At 43.3% G+C, this 19,102-nt stretch overlaps 1 protein-coding gene across 1 annotated transcript in view; it reads left to right on the top strand.

Moving 5' to 3' along the window:
- The first annotated feature begins 7,324 nt into the window (after window positions 1-7,324).
- Window positions 7,325-19,102, top strand: part of Cfap58 (cilia and flagella associated protein 58) — a 113,451-nt gene continuing 101,673 nt past the window's right edge. Inside the window, exons 1-5 of the mRNA XM_004659235.3 lie at window positions 7,325-7,439; window positions 10,678-10,959; window positions 14,032-14,180; window positions 17,577-17,733; window positions 18,742-18,936. Coding sequence (XP_004659292.3) covers window positions 7,431-7,439; window positions 10,678-10,959; window positions 14,032-14,180; window positions 17,577-17,733; window positions 18,742-18,936 — 792 coding nt within the window. The 5' untranslated portion in view covers window positions 7,325-7,430. The remainder of the gene's footprint in view (window positions 7,440-10,677; window positions 10,960-14,031; window positions 14,181-17,576; window positions 17,734-18,741; window positions 18,937-19,102) is intronic.

The following is a 19,102-nucleotide window of genomic DNA, read 5'->3' as shown; positions in this document are numbered from 1 at the left end:
TTGAATCTTTTAGGAGGGAGAGTAACGTGCACACTTTGCTTCTCCTTATGGTTGTTTAGGGAGGTGGTCCTGCCTGCAGCTCCTTTTGAATGCGTACTAGGTGTTTAGGAAATAAATGTGCGTTCTCAGAAATGAGACTAGAGGCTGACCTCAGTGGTTTGTGCCTCCCCAGGCTGTGGAAGGTGGGGACTTTTGGTAGTACGGTGCCACCTAGCGTTTCTTTTTATTGTAACAACACAGGGGAGCAGGGTGGTGACCAGTCTTTGGTAGGTAATCCAGTATTTTAATCATCTTTTTTTTTTTTTTTTTTTTTTTTGCTGGGACAACATACTTCACAAAAATCAGATTAAGGAAGGGAGGGTTTATTTCAGTTTATAGTTCTAGGTTACAGTCCACTCTGGGGGAGAAGGCGTGATGGCAGGAACCTGAGGCAGCTGGTCACATTTAGTCCACAGTGAGGAGTAAGAGAGAGATGAATACTGATGTTCAGCCAGCCCCCTCTCCTTTTAGACACTCCTGGACCTCAGCCCAGGACCGGTGCCACCCACAGTTAAGGTAGGTGTGATGGTTAAGTGTTGTTGTCAACTTGATGGTTTAGGAAGCCACAAGCATTCCTCTTGAATGGGTCTCTGAGGTTGCTTCTAGGAAAGATTAACTGAAGGAGGAAGTCCTTCCCCCCCGGGTGAGTCCTTCCCCCACAGTGGGTGGCCCTTGATCTAAGGAAGCTCTGGGAGAAATGATTTCCTTCCTCCCACCTGGCTGCGGATGCTGCTTGCTGCCTTCCATTGTGGAATGAAGACCCATGGCTCTCCATGAAGCCTCCAGGCTTTCAGTGGTGGATTGGGACTGCTTTTGTTGGACTGCTGTAAACTAATCCAATAAATTCCCTCTTAATACAGTTCATTCCATCAGTTCCTTCCTTCTACAGAACCCTGACTAATACAGTGAATCTTCTGATTTTAACCAATCCAACCAAGATAATCTCTTACAGACATGAGCAGAGGCTAACCTAATGTTCACACAGGTTATTCTAGGTCCTATCAAGTTGACAATCAATATAAACCATCACATTAGAAAATTGGAAATCAAATGTTTTGTTTCAGCCAGGCATGGTGGCGCATGTCTTTAATCCCAGCACTTGGGAGGCAGAGGTAGGAGGATCGCTGTGAGTTCGAGGCCACCCTGAGACTCCATAGTGAATTCCAGGTCAGCCTGGGTTAGAGTGAGACCCTACCTCGAAAAACAAAAACAAAACAAAACAAAACAAAATTGTTTTATCATCATAAATTGAGTTGTGAAACCATACATCTGTTATGAGGTCCGGTGTCTCACAAGTAAGACCATTGACTCTCTGAATGTGAGGCAAAGTTTTACTGGGTAAGAAGGAAGAAAAAGAAGAAAGCTAGTGCATTAGGTCTGTATCCCAGAGTTTGGGCTCTCAGGATGCAGCCTTGAACTGTTTGGAGTGTCAGCTTTTACTGGAAATAACCACATGTTGTTTATAGTAAAAAAGGATTGGGAGTTAAAGCACAAAAGTTTACACTGTTAAACAAGGGGGGGTGGCTATTACAAGAAGTCACAAGGTTACATAGGTGACATAGGCAGAAATGAGGCAAGAAACATTCTATGCTATGTAATCACAAAGATATTTAGAAACAAAGAGATGCAGGGAGGCCATGGTACACTGCACAGAGGGATCATCCCGTTCCTTTCACATTCCACTTTCCACTGTTATTGGGTCCGGTGTCGAACATTGCCTCATGGAAATTGAGGCAAAATTTTATTGGGTAAAAAGGAAAGGAAATAAAAAGAAAGTCTGGTATACCATGTCTGCACCTCAGATTCTCAGAGTGCAGTCCTGAACTGTTTGGAGTGTCAGCTTTTATTGGAAATAACCATATGATGTTAGAAAAAAAAACAGGGTGGGAGTTAAACCCTAAATCACAATTTACATGTGACAGTTATGGCCATAAAAGTAAGAAGAAAAGGAACTTGTAAACAGATCTGTTGGTCAGTTACAGGAAGCTCCACCTGGGGGGTTTGAGATAGGCCTGTGGCCAGGAATCCCACTTATCTTAAGGAGTTTGCTCAACAGGGAATGCCCCAGGAAATGCCATTCCTCCCGGCAGAGCCTTGTTTACCTGCCATCAAAGGAGCCTCTTGTTTGTCTACCATCACCAGACCTCCTACAAGGAAGTGACTTCTATATTTCTCTAGGCTAGGTATAAAGAAATGTAGAGAAATAAAATACTTTTCTCTCTTTATACCACATCTTTTCATCCACTTTCTACCCATGCCAAATGTCCAACTATATCTCACTCCTATGAGCTGAACATGTCTTTCTATCTCCTCATGGTTCCCTGACTGCTCACTTTGGGGTCTTTAAATCCCCATATCATAAATCATGTTGTCAGGGTATCAGGGTGTAGATTCCTTGAGCTCCCACAGAGATTTATGTTGACATGCAGTGTTAGGACCTCTTAAATTTGTTTCCATTCGCAGCTCCTTCATGCCAATAACTTTTTTTTTTAAGGTAGGGTCTCACTATAGCTCAGGCTGACCTGGAATTCATTAAGTAGTCTCAGGCTAGCCTTGATCTCATGGTTATCCTCCTACTTCTGCCTGTGCTGTGGTTAAAGGCATGCACCACTATGCCCAGCCACAATAAAGTTTTATAAGATCCTGGGTGTAGACGCATGTAAAATAGATATACAAATCAAACATTTCCTGACAATAAATCATTAATAATTTATTTTAAAATGATTGTTTTATATAGGTATTATTTTACAATTCATTAAAGATGAAAGCAGATTTGCATACTAATGATGTGGATGTGCTTGTTAATTTTACATAAAGAATCAAATATTAGCTGAGTATTTGATCCTGCTGGATGGAGAGCATCTTCAATGATTTTCAAAGTCAGTCAATATTTTAATAATTTTCAATTCTGAGAATGGTATTTCATAAAAATACACAGTACAAAATGGCAAAATATGTTTAGAGCCACTTCAAAAATTGTTGGAAATTCTATCATAATCCTAAGCCAAAATTCACTAAATAATTTTCTTTTATAAAATTCAAGTCCGCAACTCAAATAGCAATTTTAAAAATCAAACATTCTAACACAGTACAATCCAAAGGCATACTAACTTGATATTTATATTCTTAGGCATGATGGTAGGAAAATATTAAAAGTGTTTTTTTAAGATAATGAAACCATTATGTTTCTATAAAAGCAGATCACTTTGCATGTGTAGTAGAAATACTGCATTTTACTTTTTTTTTTTAAAGAATATTTATTTATTTATTTAAGAGAGAGAGAGAGAATGGGTGCGTCAGGGCCTCTAGCCACTGCAAACGAACTCGAGACGTATGCACCACCTTGTGTATCTGGCTTAAGTGGGTCCTGGGGAATCAAACCGGGATACTTTGGCTTTGCAGGCCGATGCCTTAACCCACTAAGTCATCTCTCCAGCCCAACGCTACATTTTAAAGCACAGGGTTACCTTGAATCTGAGCTGAGGTGCTTCAGGCCATGCACTTTGGCACTGCGTGGTGTGATGACATGCACAGTGTAGTGTGTGTATGCCGGGGTCCAGCCCTGGCTTGAAGGAGGGTCCCCGAAGAGAGGTGTGAAAGGGAGCGGCGAAATAATGACTCAAAGTCAAGTTCTGGTGCAAGGGGACAGGCTAATGCTGAAGGCAGCTGAGTTTTTCCATCTTTCTCTCTTTGCTTCCTTCTCTGTTTGTATTTTTTTCTTGTTTTTTATTTTTCTATTTTTTTGTCTTTTTCTCTGCTCTCTGTTTTTCCCTGCGTCTATGCCTCCATTCTTCTCTGCTGCCACAGCTCTTAGCCTCAGTCTTTTATTTTCTGATCACATCATGCAAGAATAAACTTTAAGAAAGGTACAATTTCACAGAATTCATAGAAACATTTTGTTATTCCTTTTCATCAAACAATCCCATAATTATTCACCTCAAGTAAAGTCGTCAGGCCCCTATAATGATTAACCGTTTTCACACTTTCCCCATGTATGTGCGGTCAAGCACTTGTGATTTCCTGAACTTCTACTTTCAATTACTATATTAAAGGTAAGAGGCAAAACTACCACAAAGTGGGAAGGGAATTCCCATCATTAATCACTGCTCCAGTATATCCATTTATCCTTCAATCATTTATTTTGAATTTTCCTTTTCACATCCCTCCAATACTTAGACTTTGGTGCCCCTAATTGAACTCTTTCTGACTTCAGTTGTTTTTCTGTAAGGATTCTTGGTAAAGAGTTATAGTTTGCTGCAATTGCCACCATGTAGAAAAATTAGTCATATAACAATTCTTACACTGTTGCAGGAGGTTCATTGTTTCCTCCTAAGTGTACTGTACTCTGTGTCTGACTTTAATTAAGGCCTTTAAGGAAAACAATTATCTCCGACCCATTTTCTTGTTTTTCCAACTCTATGCCAGACCCTCTTTCAGATACATTGACCAACACTTCACTAACACTAATTTTTACTGGAAAAGTAAACTTAGAGATTGGGACACCAAGTGAAAGACAGAGAAAGACAAACATTATACAGAAGACCACAGATTTCTGTAGTGTAGAGGGCCAAAGATGTTTCTATAGAGGGGCCACATTGGACTCCAAGGAAGAGACAGCTGGGCTGGAACTGTGTCATGCAGCTCTTCAGCGCTCGATCCTCGTGATCCTGAGGTGGCATGCTTGCCGTCTCTGGCATGTGTACATGCCGTGTGGTTAGAACCAAAGCGGCACTGCAGTTGAGTGATGTAGCCCAGTGAGCGCTGCCCAAAGTACCTCAGATTCATTGCACTGAAACTTTTGAATTAATTTTTAGTCACTGTGCATTCAGAAACCTTAGTATGATTCCCCACCCCATGTTCAGTTCCATGACTCTCATAGTTTCAGAAGCTGTGCAGTGAATAATACGACACATAGTGTTCACATTAAGTTATGGGCATCCCTTTCTGTCTACCCAATGCTGTCATGAGTACAAAGTCCCCTGACTCAGTCACGACTCCACACAGGTGTGCTGCAAGTGGACCCGGGGACTGTGTGGGAAAGGGTAAAGCGATGAAACTCATGGAGCAGACTGACGAAGGACATCTTTATGACTTTGGGGTTGGAAGGATATGTCTCACTGGAAAAGTGCATAAAAAGTAAAATAAATGAAAGAGAGGAAAAGAAAGAATTTCACTATCAAAATCAAAGATTATTGTTCCATAAATATGGTCTCTTTTTGAAAAGAGATTAATGTTTGGGCTTAACAAATAAGTGTAGCAGGTATAAAGGAAGAAAAAAGACAGAAAACTGAGAAAAACACAAAAATCCCACCATATGACCAAAATAAAATGTAAATGTTTGGGTGGATCTTTACTATTTTTTTTTAAAACAAAGTTTCAGTATAGCCCAGACTGGACTCAAAGTCCTGATCTTCCTGCCTTAGCCTTCCAAGTGCTGTGATTACAAGCTGGTACCACCGCATACACAGCCTTTTCAAAACACTAAATGTGTATGTTTTTAAAGCAGAGTTAAAGGAGGAACATTTACAGGTAATAGGAAAAGAAGATTAATGGACAACGTTGATTTTCTTTCCTCCTGATTGATAAAATTTTAAACTATTACTGTCATTTTCAAGTTTTAAAAATGTTAGTATTTCAAACACTTGTGCCTATTGAAACTCACCTGAATAAAACTCACCTGAAAAAACTCACCTGAATAAAGAAAAGTAACATGGTTTCCTTTCTTTATATCCTTATCTTGCATTTGGAGTCCATTTTATTATCAGTGTTATATTTCAATAAAGATGTGAAGTGTTCAAAAGAAAAGTTGGCAAGGCAAGAAAGCCCCAGTGGCCCGTGGATATAAGGAAAGATGCTCAGTTTTTCAGTTAGGGAATGTGAAAATGAAAGCAGAAATACACTGACACTACTTCCATCATATTGACAGAAATTAGAAAGTCAGCTAAATAAATGAACCCACGCTTGTAAAGCACGTGTCTGACACTGGGTAACGTGTGAGTATTTCATTGCGTGAATGTTGATGAATGGATAGAGTGCCACGTCCTCATGCGTTGTGGGATCTGGGGCACAAACCCAGGCACAACATACTGTGGGGCAGGATTGTGATACACAGCCGAATAGTACTTACTGCAGCTAAACAACCAGAGCTTCCAGGCTAGTCGCATCTCTACTGTTGGAAAACAGTGCCTACCTCTGGTAGCAAAAATTTGAGAAGGCACACTGTCGAGATGCCACAGTCCTCCAAGCTTGTGACTTGGCTTAGCTGTGGAAGGTAGCTGTTGTGTGTATGTATAGCAGGGGTGGGCAGGGAATATTCTAGTAGGGTACAGGCATGGGCAGGAGAGTAGAGGCTGTGCTGTACTCCCAGTGGCCCCGTGGCTGGATTTCTTTATGCAGGACATACCTGCACATCCTATTGGGATGGCCCCGGGAATATCTAGTATCTATTTTCTAGAATATTCTATAATATTTTAGCATCTGGAATGCTATATAGAATATTCTATACCTACAATATGGAATATCCCATATCTATATAGACTATCCTATATCTAGAATATTTTGGCATCTATTTCAGGAGAATTTGCACGTAGATCCACAAAGTGGAGGACAGAAATTGTGACTACGGCTGTGGTGGTGGAGGTATTTTAGGCAGCTCTCATCAAACACTTCGGAAACGGAAGCGAAGTGGGGCGATCACATTTGAAACGCTGTGCCGCCATCAGAAACAAGGAATTATCACGCCAAGCACATTTCAGATAGATCCATGAAAGGTATGTTCAGTGAGTGAAAAAAGAAAGTAAGCTGATCTCTAGGACCCAATCCTATTATGAAATTTTACTACTACGCTAACAAAAAGCTATAGTTTTTTTTTTTAATTGCAGATCCAAGCTCAATTGGATTAAAAAAAAAAAAAAAGGCCTTTGGGGCAGTGGCTGAGTCAGTACTAGGGATGGCGATGCAGTGGGAAAAAAGAAAGCCAGGGAGGAATTTTGCACATCTCACGAAGCAAAGCCATCGATGACTTGCACTCTTGGTGCCTGAGGCCCAGGGCGGTCTCCTCCAGCATGGGTAACTTCTGCAAGTCAGGTAACCTCACTCAGCCTCATCCGTTCCTTGGTCCCACCCACCTGGGAACATATTTGCGTAGGTCTCGGGGAACACCGCCCCGGAAAGGCCTCCGAGCCCCTCCCTTGCAGAACGCCCGCGGGCTCCCGGGGACTGGGGTGGGCGGGGCGCGGAGCGGTTGCCAGGCGACGGAGGACGCGCCAAGCGCCCGGCCCCCAGCAGGAGATGGAATTAAACGTGTCGCCGTTTTAGACACTGGGGGCAGGGCACGGCCCCCTTCTCCAGACTGCAGCCCAGTTTCTGAGATCTCCCCACAGAGCGTCAGGATGGCCGAGGTCAGGAAACAGCGCCTCTCTCCTTAGACCTTTCTCTGTCATCTCCCTCCTACTCATTTCCTGGTCACATCCACTCATTAAGATACTCATCCACCTGCGACCTATCCCTGTCTTTCTCTTTTGACTGTTCCATTGCTGCCCTTTCTTCAGGAGTTCTCAGACCTGCACCCTGCCATTTGAACCACAGCTGATATGGCAGAGAGGTTCACACAGAAATATATGCTCGTGGGACCAGGGAAACCTGGAAGAAAGCTTCACAGATACTGATTGCCAACCTGCTTACTAATTTTACCATCTGTCGCACCCTGGCTCCCTAACATGACCCCCGATTGTCGTCCCGCTTCATCAAGTCCCTGACCACTGCAATGGTTTCTCATTGGCCTTGTGTTAACAAATCCGATTTCTCCTCAGTGTTCTAATGTGCTCCATCTTCAGCTGAGGGGTTGTTTCTGCATCCTTCAGTTACCTGTCTCTTCATCAGTACATTACAGCCTCACTTGTCATTGACGGTCACCATCTGTCATAGCCCTGCCCACATTTTTTTTTTTTTTTGAGGTAGGTTCGTACTGTAGCTCATGTTGACCTGTAACTCATTCTGTAGTCCCAAGATAGTCTTGAACTCAGGGTGGTCCTCCTACCTCTTGCCTCCTGGGTGCTGGGATTAAAGGCACAGGCCACCACACCTGGCTCCCACCCATATTCTTCAGTGGCCTATCAGAGCGCTCTCCCATCTTATTCATTAGACAGTCGCTTCCATCCAGGATCAGCTGCACGATTTGTGAGGCCCCATGTAAAAGGGAAAGTTTCTGCTTACAAAACAATTAGGATCTTTAAGACATGTCAGTAGAGCATTAGGCGAGCATAGGGCTTTTCTGAGCTCTGAACCTGTGTGTGACTGAATGGCGTCACACCCATGAAGCCAGCCCTGGTCCCAGATCCTCTTAACACTTGTGTGGCTTTCCTTGCTCCCTCCACTCCTGAATCCCCTCAACGTTCCATCTCCTCCGCGTCCATCTCCCTCTGTAAGTGCCACTTCCCGCGGCCAACAGCTGTCCGTTGTTCTTTCCGTCGCCAGTGGCCCACGTGCCATCACTCTCATCCTTTGGCAGCCACACTGCCACGGCTGCATCACTTCTTCCCATCACCAAGTCTCTTTGGTATCTCTGCTTCCCTTCTCCTCCCCTTGAGCCTTCTAGTTCTTCTCTACACTTTCCAGTATTTGAGCACTTCCTCCTTTCCTCCTCACCATCGCCTTGATTTACTTCACTCTCCTTGTTCTCTACGAGTAAGTTCTTTTCTCCACAAATCGGCGCTTCTGCCAGCAAGAACAGTGTGTGGCTCATAGCAGACGGTTTGGATAGTGATGCGAGATGAATGATGGAATGTCACCGTTCCTCATCACTTCATGCTCATGACTGTATTTCTGAAATGCACACCATTGCATGCTGTCACACTGTGGACAGCAACTGCTTATTGGTCAGGCAGAGCTGGAGATCGTTTTTGCTTTGATTTTAAGAGCAGTATGCTTTTCAGATGGCAATATGAAAGCACATCTCTTTTGTCTTGAATACTTTTCTATTTCTGGACTAAGTGCCAGGTGTACAGGGAACACCTGGCCTGCAAACAAGTCCTGAAGTGTGCTGGGCAAGTGTTGACCCTGTCACCACTTACAGGGACAGAACTGAGAGCCTGGCTGGATAGACTGGTGTGTGTGCTCGTTTCACATCAGGGTAGAGCACAGAGCAGTACCACCTCATTTCCTCAGTGTGATTTCTCCTTTGTGGAACCACTTCCTTATATTTTTTTGCAATCATCTGCTTTTAGTCAGGAAAGAGCTCTCAATGGAGGTTAAAACAAGTACTAAAGTTGTTATACAAAGTGTTACAGATAACGCCTGTGAGTCTCCCAAGTATTTGAATCTCCCCAAACTGTGTTTTGATATCATGTTATAGATGTAATTAATAGTACAAATGTTTTGTGCAGACTTACGAAGAATGTGCAGACTTTCTTCCTATGGGACAAGCGAGGCTTGTCAAAGCAGGAGACCAACTAGGCTACTTACTCAGAATCTTCAGGGTAAATTGGAGCTTTATTATCATTGGGACGAGAGATTATCTCACTTGGTTTCTTTGGTTAGCAGTGGATTGTTGGTGCGAAGCTCCCTCCTTGCCTGGACTGTCAAAGCATATTGCAGCAAGAGTAAGCAATGCTTGTAAATCTTACTACTTCTTTTATTAGAAGTCTTGAGTGGTCCCTCATGCCCCACAGAAGACGGCAATCCATGCTCCTTGGCAAGTGATTCCCGGCCTTTGATCTGCCTCCAGCTCTTCTCCTTGTCAGGCCTCTATACTTAAGCCACTGTGGACATTTTGCCACCTGCAGGGATGCTCTGTTCCACAGCTTCACCTTTGACAACGCCTTTCTTCCTTTTAGTGTCCCAATGCTACTGCCTTCTTGAAATGTGCTTGATTCTGGTATTGGGGAATAATTCCATGTTCTTATAGAACTTTGAGTCCATTTATGGCAGAGACCAAATTCTTTATTTCCATCATCTACAAAGCGTATGCCACCAGGTAGTAAAATAGAAATTCCCTATATATTTTTTTAAAGGGCCAGAGAGATGGCTTAATGATTAAGGCACTTGCCTGCGAAGGCTAAGGATGGAGGTTCAATTCCCTAGAGCCCACCGAAATCAGATGCACAATGTGGCACATGCATCTGGAGTTCATTTGCAGTGGCTGAAGGCCTTGGTCTGCCCAATCTCTTCCTCTGTCCCTCTCTCTCTCTCTCTCTCTCTCTCTCTCTCTCTCTCAAGTAAATAAGTAAATAAGTAAAACTTTTTAAGAAAGAAATTCCCTGTGGATGGAGCATTTATTCCTTACCTTGTTTTTTCCTCCATGATCGATCACTAAACTCAACTATTGCAGCTATTCAATAACTATTTTCTGAATAAATTAATTCATGATATTGCTAAATATTATATTATATTATTATTATGTTATACTTAAGGTCTAGTTTACCAGTATGATCTCATCTTAACTAATTATGGTACCATGTCTACATGTGTACATATATATTGTATAAATGCATCAGAGGATGGAAAGGGGATCTTCCCAACATATAATCTTGGCTTTACATTTGCATAAAGCTCTTTCATTGGGGGAGGGGCATAGCAATCATCCCTTGACCATAGTGGAGTAACTTGCAGTGTCCATTCCCACCTCACTCTTCCATGCAGGAAAAGGGTGAAAAGCTAGTGCTGGAAGAAACTGCATTTGAGGAAATCGAAAGAGATTTTCAGGAAGTTCTCAGCGAACTTTCAGGGGACAAAAGTCTGGAAAAATTCAGGATTGAATATGAAAGGCTTCATGCTGTCATGAAAAAGTCTTATGAAAATGAAAAGCGACTGATGGCCAAATGCAGAGAGCTGAACGCGGAGATCGTGGTGAACTCTGCAAAGGTCGCCACCGCTCTGAAGCTCTCTCAGGATGACCAGACTACCATCGCATCCCTGAAGAAGGTCAGTGATCTAGAAACACTTGAACATGAATTTCAAACAGCATCCTTTCATTTGATTGGCAGCTCTAGGCTGGTAGGAAATGAGCTGTTAGGGGAAAATGTATATTATTTGTATATTCATGAAGTCCAGGGAATAGTGTTTATTTTCAAATAAAATTATTAACACTGGTGAAGTTTACCATGCTGAAAATAACAAAGTACCTTACTGTTAAGTTTCTGGGAAATGATGGTTGGCCAAAAGACTTAGGGATAAGAAAATGCAATGTTGGGAATCTCAATATGTTTTGTCTGATGTGAGATGAGGATCCACTTGATAGCTTGTTTAAAATATTGTCATGGGTTGGAGAGATGGCTTAGTGGTTAAGTGCTTGCCTGTGGAGCCCAAGGACTCAGGTTTGAGGCTCAATTCCCCAGGGCCCACGTTAGCCAGATGCACAAGGGGGTGCACGTGTCTGGAGTTCATTTGTTTGCAGTGGCTGGAGGCCCTGGCACGCCCATTCTCTCTCTTTATCTGCCTCTTTCTCTCTCTCTCTGTCGCTCTCAAATAAATAAATAAAAATAAACAAATTTTTAAAAAATATTTAAAAAATATTGTCACATTTCTACTTTTCAGAGAGATTGCTTTGCAATTTCCCATATCATATTTTTCATGACCATTTTTTTCTTAATATCCATTTTACTAGGCTATTGGCCTCCCAAATTCCTCTAACAGGAGAACCAAGAGTTCAGTCTGGGTGAATATCGAGGAAGTATATCTGTATTTCATGCTGTGTTTTTCCTTCCTTAAGTGTGCTGTATTGTTTTGAAGATAAAAACATAAAGGTTTTTGGTTGATCTCAGGGTAATAGGATGTTGAGACATATTAGTTCATAATTAAAGCCTGGTTATGAGAAATGATTCATAAACATTCCAGGCAATAATTCCTTTGGTATCATACAATTAGATGTCATCTGATACAAAATAACTTTCAAGGTGGGTCAAAATATGGCTTATCTGTTTTCTTTAAGTTTAAGTATAATTTTTCTCTATCGTCACTTTCTTCTTGTTAAAAATCTAATAGAAGAAAGCTTTAATAATAATTAGTTTTATCATTGGTAAAACATGTTTCATTATAAATTTTAAAACTAAAAATGAAAGTCACGAATTGATTAACTCTAGTTGGTGAAGCTAGTTTGGATAAAACTTGACATAATCATATTTTTATTTAAATATCCTTAATTTGTTTTGCCATAAAATAGTATATATGGTTGTTTCATCAGAATGTATTTGTGGGATAAATTGATATTTTGCTTTGAGTCATGAAGTGAGTGCTGTGGGGAATCAAGAGAATACTCTGTGCTGCATGGGAAGGCAAACATGATCTTATTAAACGCTTTCTCCTACCCATTTTATTCCCTGTCAACATAACGTTTTAATACTTTGACCTAAACCTTATAGGCTTTTATTGGTGTAAAGGATCCATATTCCACTTGACAAAAAGTGTTGCCAGAGAGTTATGTGAGGCTGTGGCAGTCAGTCACCGTGCTGTGTTCTCTGACTCACGTGGCAACTCTCTCGTCCACACTGCATTTAACAATGGCAGGGAAGCCAGCGCTGGGCGAGTCATGGCAAAGGGCGTTAATTCCATGCTAAGGGCGTTCTTTCCCCTTGCAAGCACTGGGTGGGAAAGTCTGAAAATATGATTGTCATGTGCGTCTTGGTGACAATGAAGAACATTGGGCCTGTGGAATGTCCTAGTGTTTTCCACTGTGATCAAAGCCTTCACGTGGGACCTGAGGACACAACATATATATATAAACACATATTTATCTTTCAGTGCTGGGGTATTCAGTTCAGGGCTTTGTGTAAGCTAGGCAGGTGTTCTACTCTGGCCCTTACTTTTTTGAGACAAGGTCTTACTGTGTGTCCCAGGATGGCCTTGAACCTTGAACTTACTATATATAGCCTAGGTTGGGCTTAAATTTGTGATCTCTATGTTTTTACCTTCCCAGTTCTTGGATTACTGGAATACATACATATGTATTTAAATGATTTCTTTTGTGTGGTGTGGTATGTGTGCAGACAGTAACGCCCTGGTCCTGTGTGCACATGTATGGAGGTCGCAGGTAAATGGTGTGTGTCCTCTTTTATTGTTCATCTGCATGTTCCCTAGAGACAGACTGGCTGATCAATGAGCCCCAGCGCTTCTCTGGTCTTTGTAATTCCTTTCCCCCACCCCAGGTGTGAAGGTATGGGCATGTATGGCTATATCCAGCTGCTTATATGAGTGCTGGGGAATTGAACTCAGAGCCAGTCAGGCCCTCTCAGGCCCTCGTGCGTGCACAGCAGATGCTCTTACCCGTGGAGCCATTTCCTTAGGCCTAAAAAAACCATTTTTTAAAAAAAATTATTTATTTATTTGAGAGCGACAGACACAGAGAGAAAGACAGAGAGAGAGAGAGAGAGAGAATGGGCGCGCCAGGGCTTCCAGCCTCTGCAAACGAACTCCAGACGCGTGCGCCCCCTTGTGCATCTGGCTAACGTGGGACCTGGGGAACCGAGCCTCGAACCGGGGTCCTTAGGCTTCACAGGCAAGCGCTTAACCGCTAAGCCATCTCTCCAGCCCAAAACCATTTTTTAATTGCAAAATTATCAAGAAGTTCTATTTAGTCTATTAATTTAGAGCCTGCATCTACTATCATTTATTATATCCTAGAGATTTTTTTAAAATACATGGAAAGCACATAAACTTTAATTCTTAATTTTGTAAATCTAATTACCTCTCTATCAGAAATAATCTTTCCCAGTAGAACAGTCCTCGTAGAACCTTGCGGCCACATTACACAGGAGGACAATTGTCAGCCACCTTCTCCTACTTTCACCGTGCTTGGTGTCCACCGCCAGCGAAGCTCATGCTGAGCAATTCAATGTTAGTGCAAACTCCGGCACGGTGTGCACTGCAAAAGTCTACCGTGCTTCCCCTGTGTATGACTGCTTCTCTGTGCTAATGGTGTTATTCTACCCGATGGTCTGCCTTGCATCTGAAATCCAGATTTTCTTTTTTTTTTTCACTGATATCCTGTGGTCCATTCAGGAAATTGAAAAGGCCTGGAAGATGGTGGACTCTGCCTATGATAAGGAGCAGAAGGCCAAGGAGACGATTCTTGCCCTGAAAGAGGAAATAGTGAACCTGACCAAACTAGTGGAACAGGGGTCTGGACTGTCTATGGACCAGGACAGCAAGTAGGTCAAAACCTTCTTTCTTTCTTTCTTTTTTTTTTTTTTTTTTCTGAGGTAGGGGTTCACTCTAGCTTAGGCTGACCTGGAATTCACCATGTAGTCTCAGGCTGCGCTTGAAATCACAGCGATCCAATCCTCCTACCTCTGCCTCTTAAGTTCTGGGCTTAAAGGCGTGAAGGCGTGTGCCAGGACACCCGGTTTAAGCCTTCTTGATAGTGTGTTGAATTTGCTTTTGCAGTCTTTCTTTCACAGCAGGCAGCAGCCTGGGGCCGACCAGTGTGAAAGATTCTCTGCATTACACAACTCACCTTTGTTGGGTTCCCAGATACTGTTTTCTGTCTTCTCATATATATTTTTTTAATACTCCACTTCACCACCCCAAAGAACTCATAACTTATGCTGATATCAAACTTCTGACTCTGGAAGAATCAATACTACAGTTTCCAAAATGAGTAGAAAGTTTATTTCTGTCGAGCTTGTATAGGAGGAACAGTTGCCTTTCTGTAGCAAGTCCCCAGCAGCTCCCACCTAGTCCCCATAATTAATTCCATTCCCATCTGTTGTAGTTGGAATATTTGATGACCCCTATAAGGCTCATGAGCTTGAACACCTTGGTCCCCAGTTCATAGCACTGTTTGGGGAGATTGTGTAACCTTTGGGAGGTGGACTCTTGCTGGAGGAAGTGGGTCACTGGGCATGAGCCTTGAGGATTTATACCCCAGCCCTTGTTCCTGTTTGCTCTCTGCCTCCTGACTGTGGCTGTAATGGGACCAGCTCCTCTTCAAGTCATTGCTGCTATGCCTTTTCCACCATGGTGAAAGTGTCCCCTTGAAGCTGTAAGCCACAATAAACCCTCTCCTTCCCTTCTTTGTGGGCCTCATTAACTAAGTCTACGATTGCTCTCTTAGTTTCTTAAGCATTTTCAACTTAACTGGTCCAGCTCTGATGGCCAGTTGTATGTACAGGTACTGGAGGAACGAATAGGAAAAAGCAATTAGAAAATGTGATCCTTGTCATCATGGACTACTGTATTTAGCATGTGCAGGGCAACAGCTGAAGAGTCCTGTGAGGGAAATGATTAGGACAGGAGATATTTTTAATGGGGAGCGGAAGAGGGTGAGGAGACCTGTGGGACAATGCAGCCCAGATCTTACCTTTACAGCTATCACTCTTCACAGAAACCTTGAAGTTCATGGTTTGGTTCTGTAGACATGTTCAAGCATAGGTTTGAAGGTTCTTTATTAAACATTTATGCTATATCAAAGATGTCGGTAAATAGGCATCCATGCGTTTCTGTGTTTTGAGCAATTGTTTGATAGCTGTGGGCCGCGAGGGTCCTTAGGGAGTATTTTCTGCTGTCTCCTGCTCAGAGCTGTCTCCCTGCAGGCTCACTCTGCTGCGGAAGCCAAGCCCGGCACAGAGCTTTACTCTCACAAAGCACTAATTCTGCAGGTCATGCCAACCCACATGCCATGGTTTTCCTAATGTGGAGAGATCTGGTTTACATCTTGTATCAGTTGCCTTCCCATTGCTTGGGACAAAATGCCTGGCCAGAATCAGTCTCAGGGAGGAGGGGCTTATTTCAGCTTATGGTTCCAGGTCACAGTCCGTCATGGCCGGGAAGGCAAGGCTGCAGGAGCAGGAGCTGATCACGTTCAGTCCGCAGCAATGAGGCGGAGAGTAATGAGTGCTGATGCTCAGCTCTCTCCTTTTGTATACTGCAGGACCACAGCACATGGAGTGTTGCAGCCCACAGTTAAGATGGGTCTTCCCCAGACCCTGAGGACACTCAACACTACCAAAGCAGAGATCTAGAGGCTCCTAAGAGCTCGCCACTGAAGTAGAATTAAACCTTTAAAACTCACCAACCACAACTCAGGGAATTTTGTGGAAGAGGGAACAGAAAGATTGTAAGAGTCACAGGTTGAGACATCATGCCCAGAGGCATTCCCTCCCCCCAAAATAACTAACTGCTGCTCCCACAGCGCATAACCCACAACCACATAGGGAATGCTTGAAACTCCACAGAAGGGGGGAGGTCCCCAGTGGAACTGGAGCAGGGAAGAGGGAAAAGAGGGCACCAACACATGATGTGTCCATACAAAATATGTTGTTAATAATAATAACAATGGGCTGGAGAGATGGCTTCGCGGTTAAGTGCTTGCCTGTGGAGCCTAAGGACCCCAGTTTGAGGCTTGGACCCACGTTAGCGAGATGCACGAGGGGGTGCATGTGTCTGGAGTTCGTTTGCAGTGGCTGGAGGCCCTGGTGCACCCATTATCTCTCTCTCTCCCTCCCTCTTTCTCTCTCAAATAAATAAATAAAAGTAACAAAAAGATTAAAAAAAAATAATGAGACGGGTCTTGCCACCTCAGTTATCCTAATCACAGTAACCCTTCACAGGAGATTCTAGGTTCTGTCGTTGACAATCAATATATACCAGAACATAATTCAAATAAATGAATATTGGGCTGGAGAGATGGCTTAGCGGTTAAGCACTTGACTGTGAAGCCTAAGGACCCTGGTTCGAGGCTCAATTCCCCAGGACCCACATTAGCCAGATGCACAAGGGGGCACATGCATCTGGAGTTTGTTTGCAGTGGCTGGAGGCCCTGGCATGCCCATTCTCTCTCTCGCTTCCTCTTTCTCTCTCTCTGTCACTCTCAAATAAATAAAAATAAACAAAAAAAATAAAAAAATTAAATGAATATTATCACAGATTCCCCCAAAACAAGCACTATGAATAACTTTCCAAATTTTGTTCTGGGGAACGTTTTTATCTGGGCCTTATTCCTTTACAGGAAACTAATCTCTTTGGGTGAATGGAGAGAAAATTGGAAATGAATGTTATTTGCTTACATTTATGCTTCATTTTAGCTATTATAGCTACCATCATAGCCTACCAGTGGGTTGGTTTATCAATCAAAGAACTTCCTAAATTTTCTTACCCTTGGGATTAGTTACAAGAGTTGACAGTAGCAATATAGTCTTATTGTAACAGATTCAAATAACTCAGAGAAAGTGTCAGTCCCCCCAACTTTTCCACCCTGAATTCCCATTATCACTGATAATCAATTCTCTGATTGCTTCTGCTTCTTGCATTTCTATAGGAATACCTACAGACTACACACATGCAACCAGGCTCATACATGTTTATATATTGTATTTTGCTAGAAATAAAAAGGAGTCATATTGTGCAATTATTTCTGGCACTTCTTCCAGTGTGAACGTCTCACCAGTGGCTGTCTCCTGTGTGCTGGCATAGAGAGCTTTCTCTACATCTGGACAGTGTGCTCCGTGTACCTGCAGACACTCCTAAGAAGACAGGCTTGGGGATACAGGAAGGACCCCCATAAGTGAATGGCAACTTAGTTTGACTCCTGTGTTCTTCCTTTATAGTATCCGAGATTTACTGAAGTTCAAAGAAGAAGTGACAAAAGAGCGTGATCAGCTCCTGTCAGAAGTGGTGAAATTACGAGAGTCCCTGGCTCAGACCACTGAGCAGCAGCAGGAGACGGAACGAGCGAAGGAAGACGCGGAGCACACCATCAATCAGGTGCGTTCACCTTGCCGGGCAGGGTGGGGGAGTGCCACTATCCGGAGGACAACTTGCCCTTCCCGTATAGTTCTTCTCTGATATAACCCCTTATGCTCAACTTGCCCATGTGGCATTGCCAGTTGAGCTCATCTTTGCCCGGGTTCTGCCTGAAAAGCCATGAAGGCATGGGCTCCCTGCTTAAAGTTTGGGCTCCAGCAGGTGCCTCCTGTGAAGGCCAGGGTTCCTGACACCAGTCATGGTGGAAACAGTTCCTTTGGCCATCTCAGTTACAGGAAGTCCATTCAGCTGAATCCTCCCAAGCGCTTTGATGTAAAGTAGAATAGAGCAGACTCCGAGAGCAAAACATGAGACATCTTTGAGTATGAGAAAGAAAAAGGCTTTCAAATAATTTAGACATCAAGATATAATTGCAGTGTTTGGCTTAACAAAACTTACGATCATATAAAAGACAGTCTCATGTTTCACCTAGCTGGATGCATTTTACTTTGCCCATACTAATGGAGAACTCATGGATTCTTCCTTATTTTGCTCCCTTAGACCTCAGATTCTGCACTTTTTTTTTTTTTTATCATCTCCTCTGCGAATCTCTTGGCCCAACAGGGTGGACCTTTTGCTTCAAGGCCCTCGAAAGTAATACAGAACATTCCTGAAAAGTTTGGAATTGAGGGCTCAAGCAGGGCTTATCCCACAGATGTGGTGACGTTGGGGATGGGAGAGGAGTGTGGCTGGACAGGAGACCTGCCCAGGCCAGGATTCATCTCTTTTTAAAATTAATTAGTTTTTTATTGATTCGTTCTGTACTCAGTGAATACAGTCAAGTTGGTACCATTGTTAGGCTCATCCTTGTCCTACCCGCTCCCCCTGGCCCCTCCTTGTTGAGGTATATGGGTTGTGCACTGTGGAGTTAGCCCACAGTTATGGGTGGGAGACATGATTCTGCGTATCATGACCCAACGTGTGGCTCTGACATTCTTTCCGCACCTCTTTCCTTTGGGTGCCTGGTAGTTCCAACAAGAAATCCAACACCGTCAGAACGAAGCTTCACGGGAGTCTCGGAAGAAGGAAAAGCTGGAGAAGGAGCTCAAACAGATCCAGTCGGACATGGACGGCAGGCAGAATGAGATCAAGGCGCTGCAGCAGTACACGCAGAAGTGCAAAGAGGAGCTGCAGCGGCTGGAGCAGCAGCTGAAGGAGCAGAAGGTGCTCTGGGCGGCTGCCGGCTGCCCCCCGCAGCCATCGCCAGGAAGCCAGGGACGAGGCCTGGCTTCCTATCTGCCTTTCCTAACTTCCTTCCTTTCCTCCTCTTTCCCACCCACACTCCCTTTCTCTCTCCTTCTTTTCCTCCCTCTTATCCTCCCTTGTCTCC

Source organism: Jaculus jaculus, chromosome 1 (assembly GCF_020740685.1).
Source record: "Jaculus jaculus isolate mJacJac1 chromosome 1, mJacJac1.mat.Y.cur, whole genome shotgun sequence".
In the NCBI taxonomy this organism is placed as follows: Eukaryota; Metazoa; Chordata; class Mammalia; order Rodentia; family Dipodidae; genus Jaculus; species Jaculus jaculus.
The sequence above is the reverse complement of the archived record's forward strand: the minus strand, read 5'-3'. Positions and strand labels throughout refer to the sequence as shown.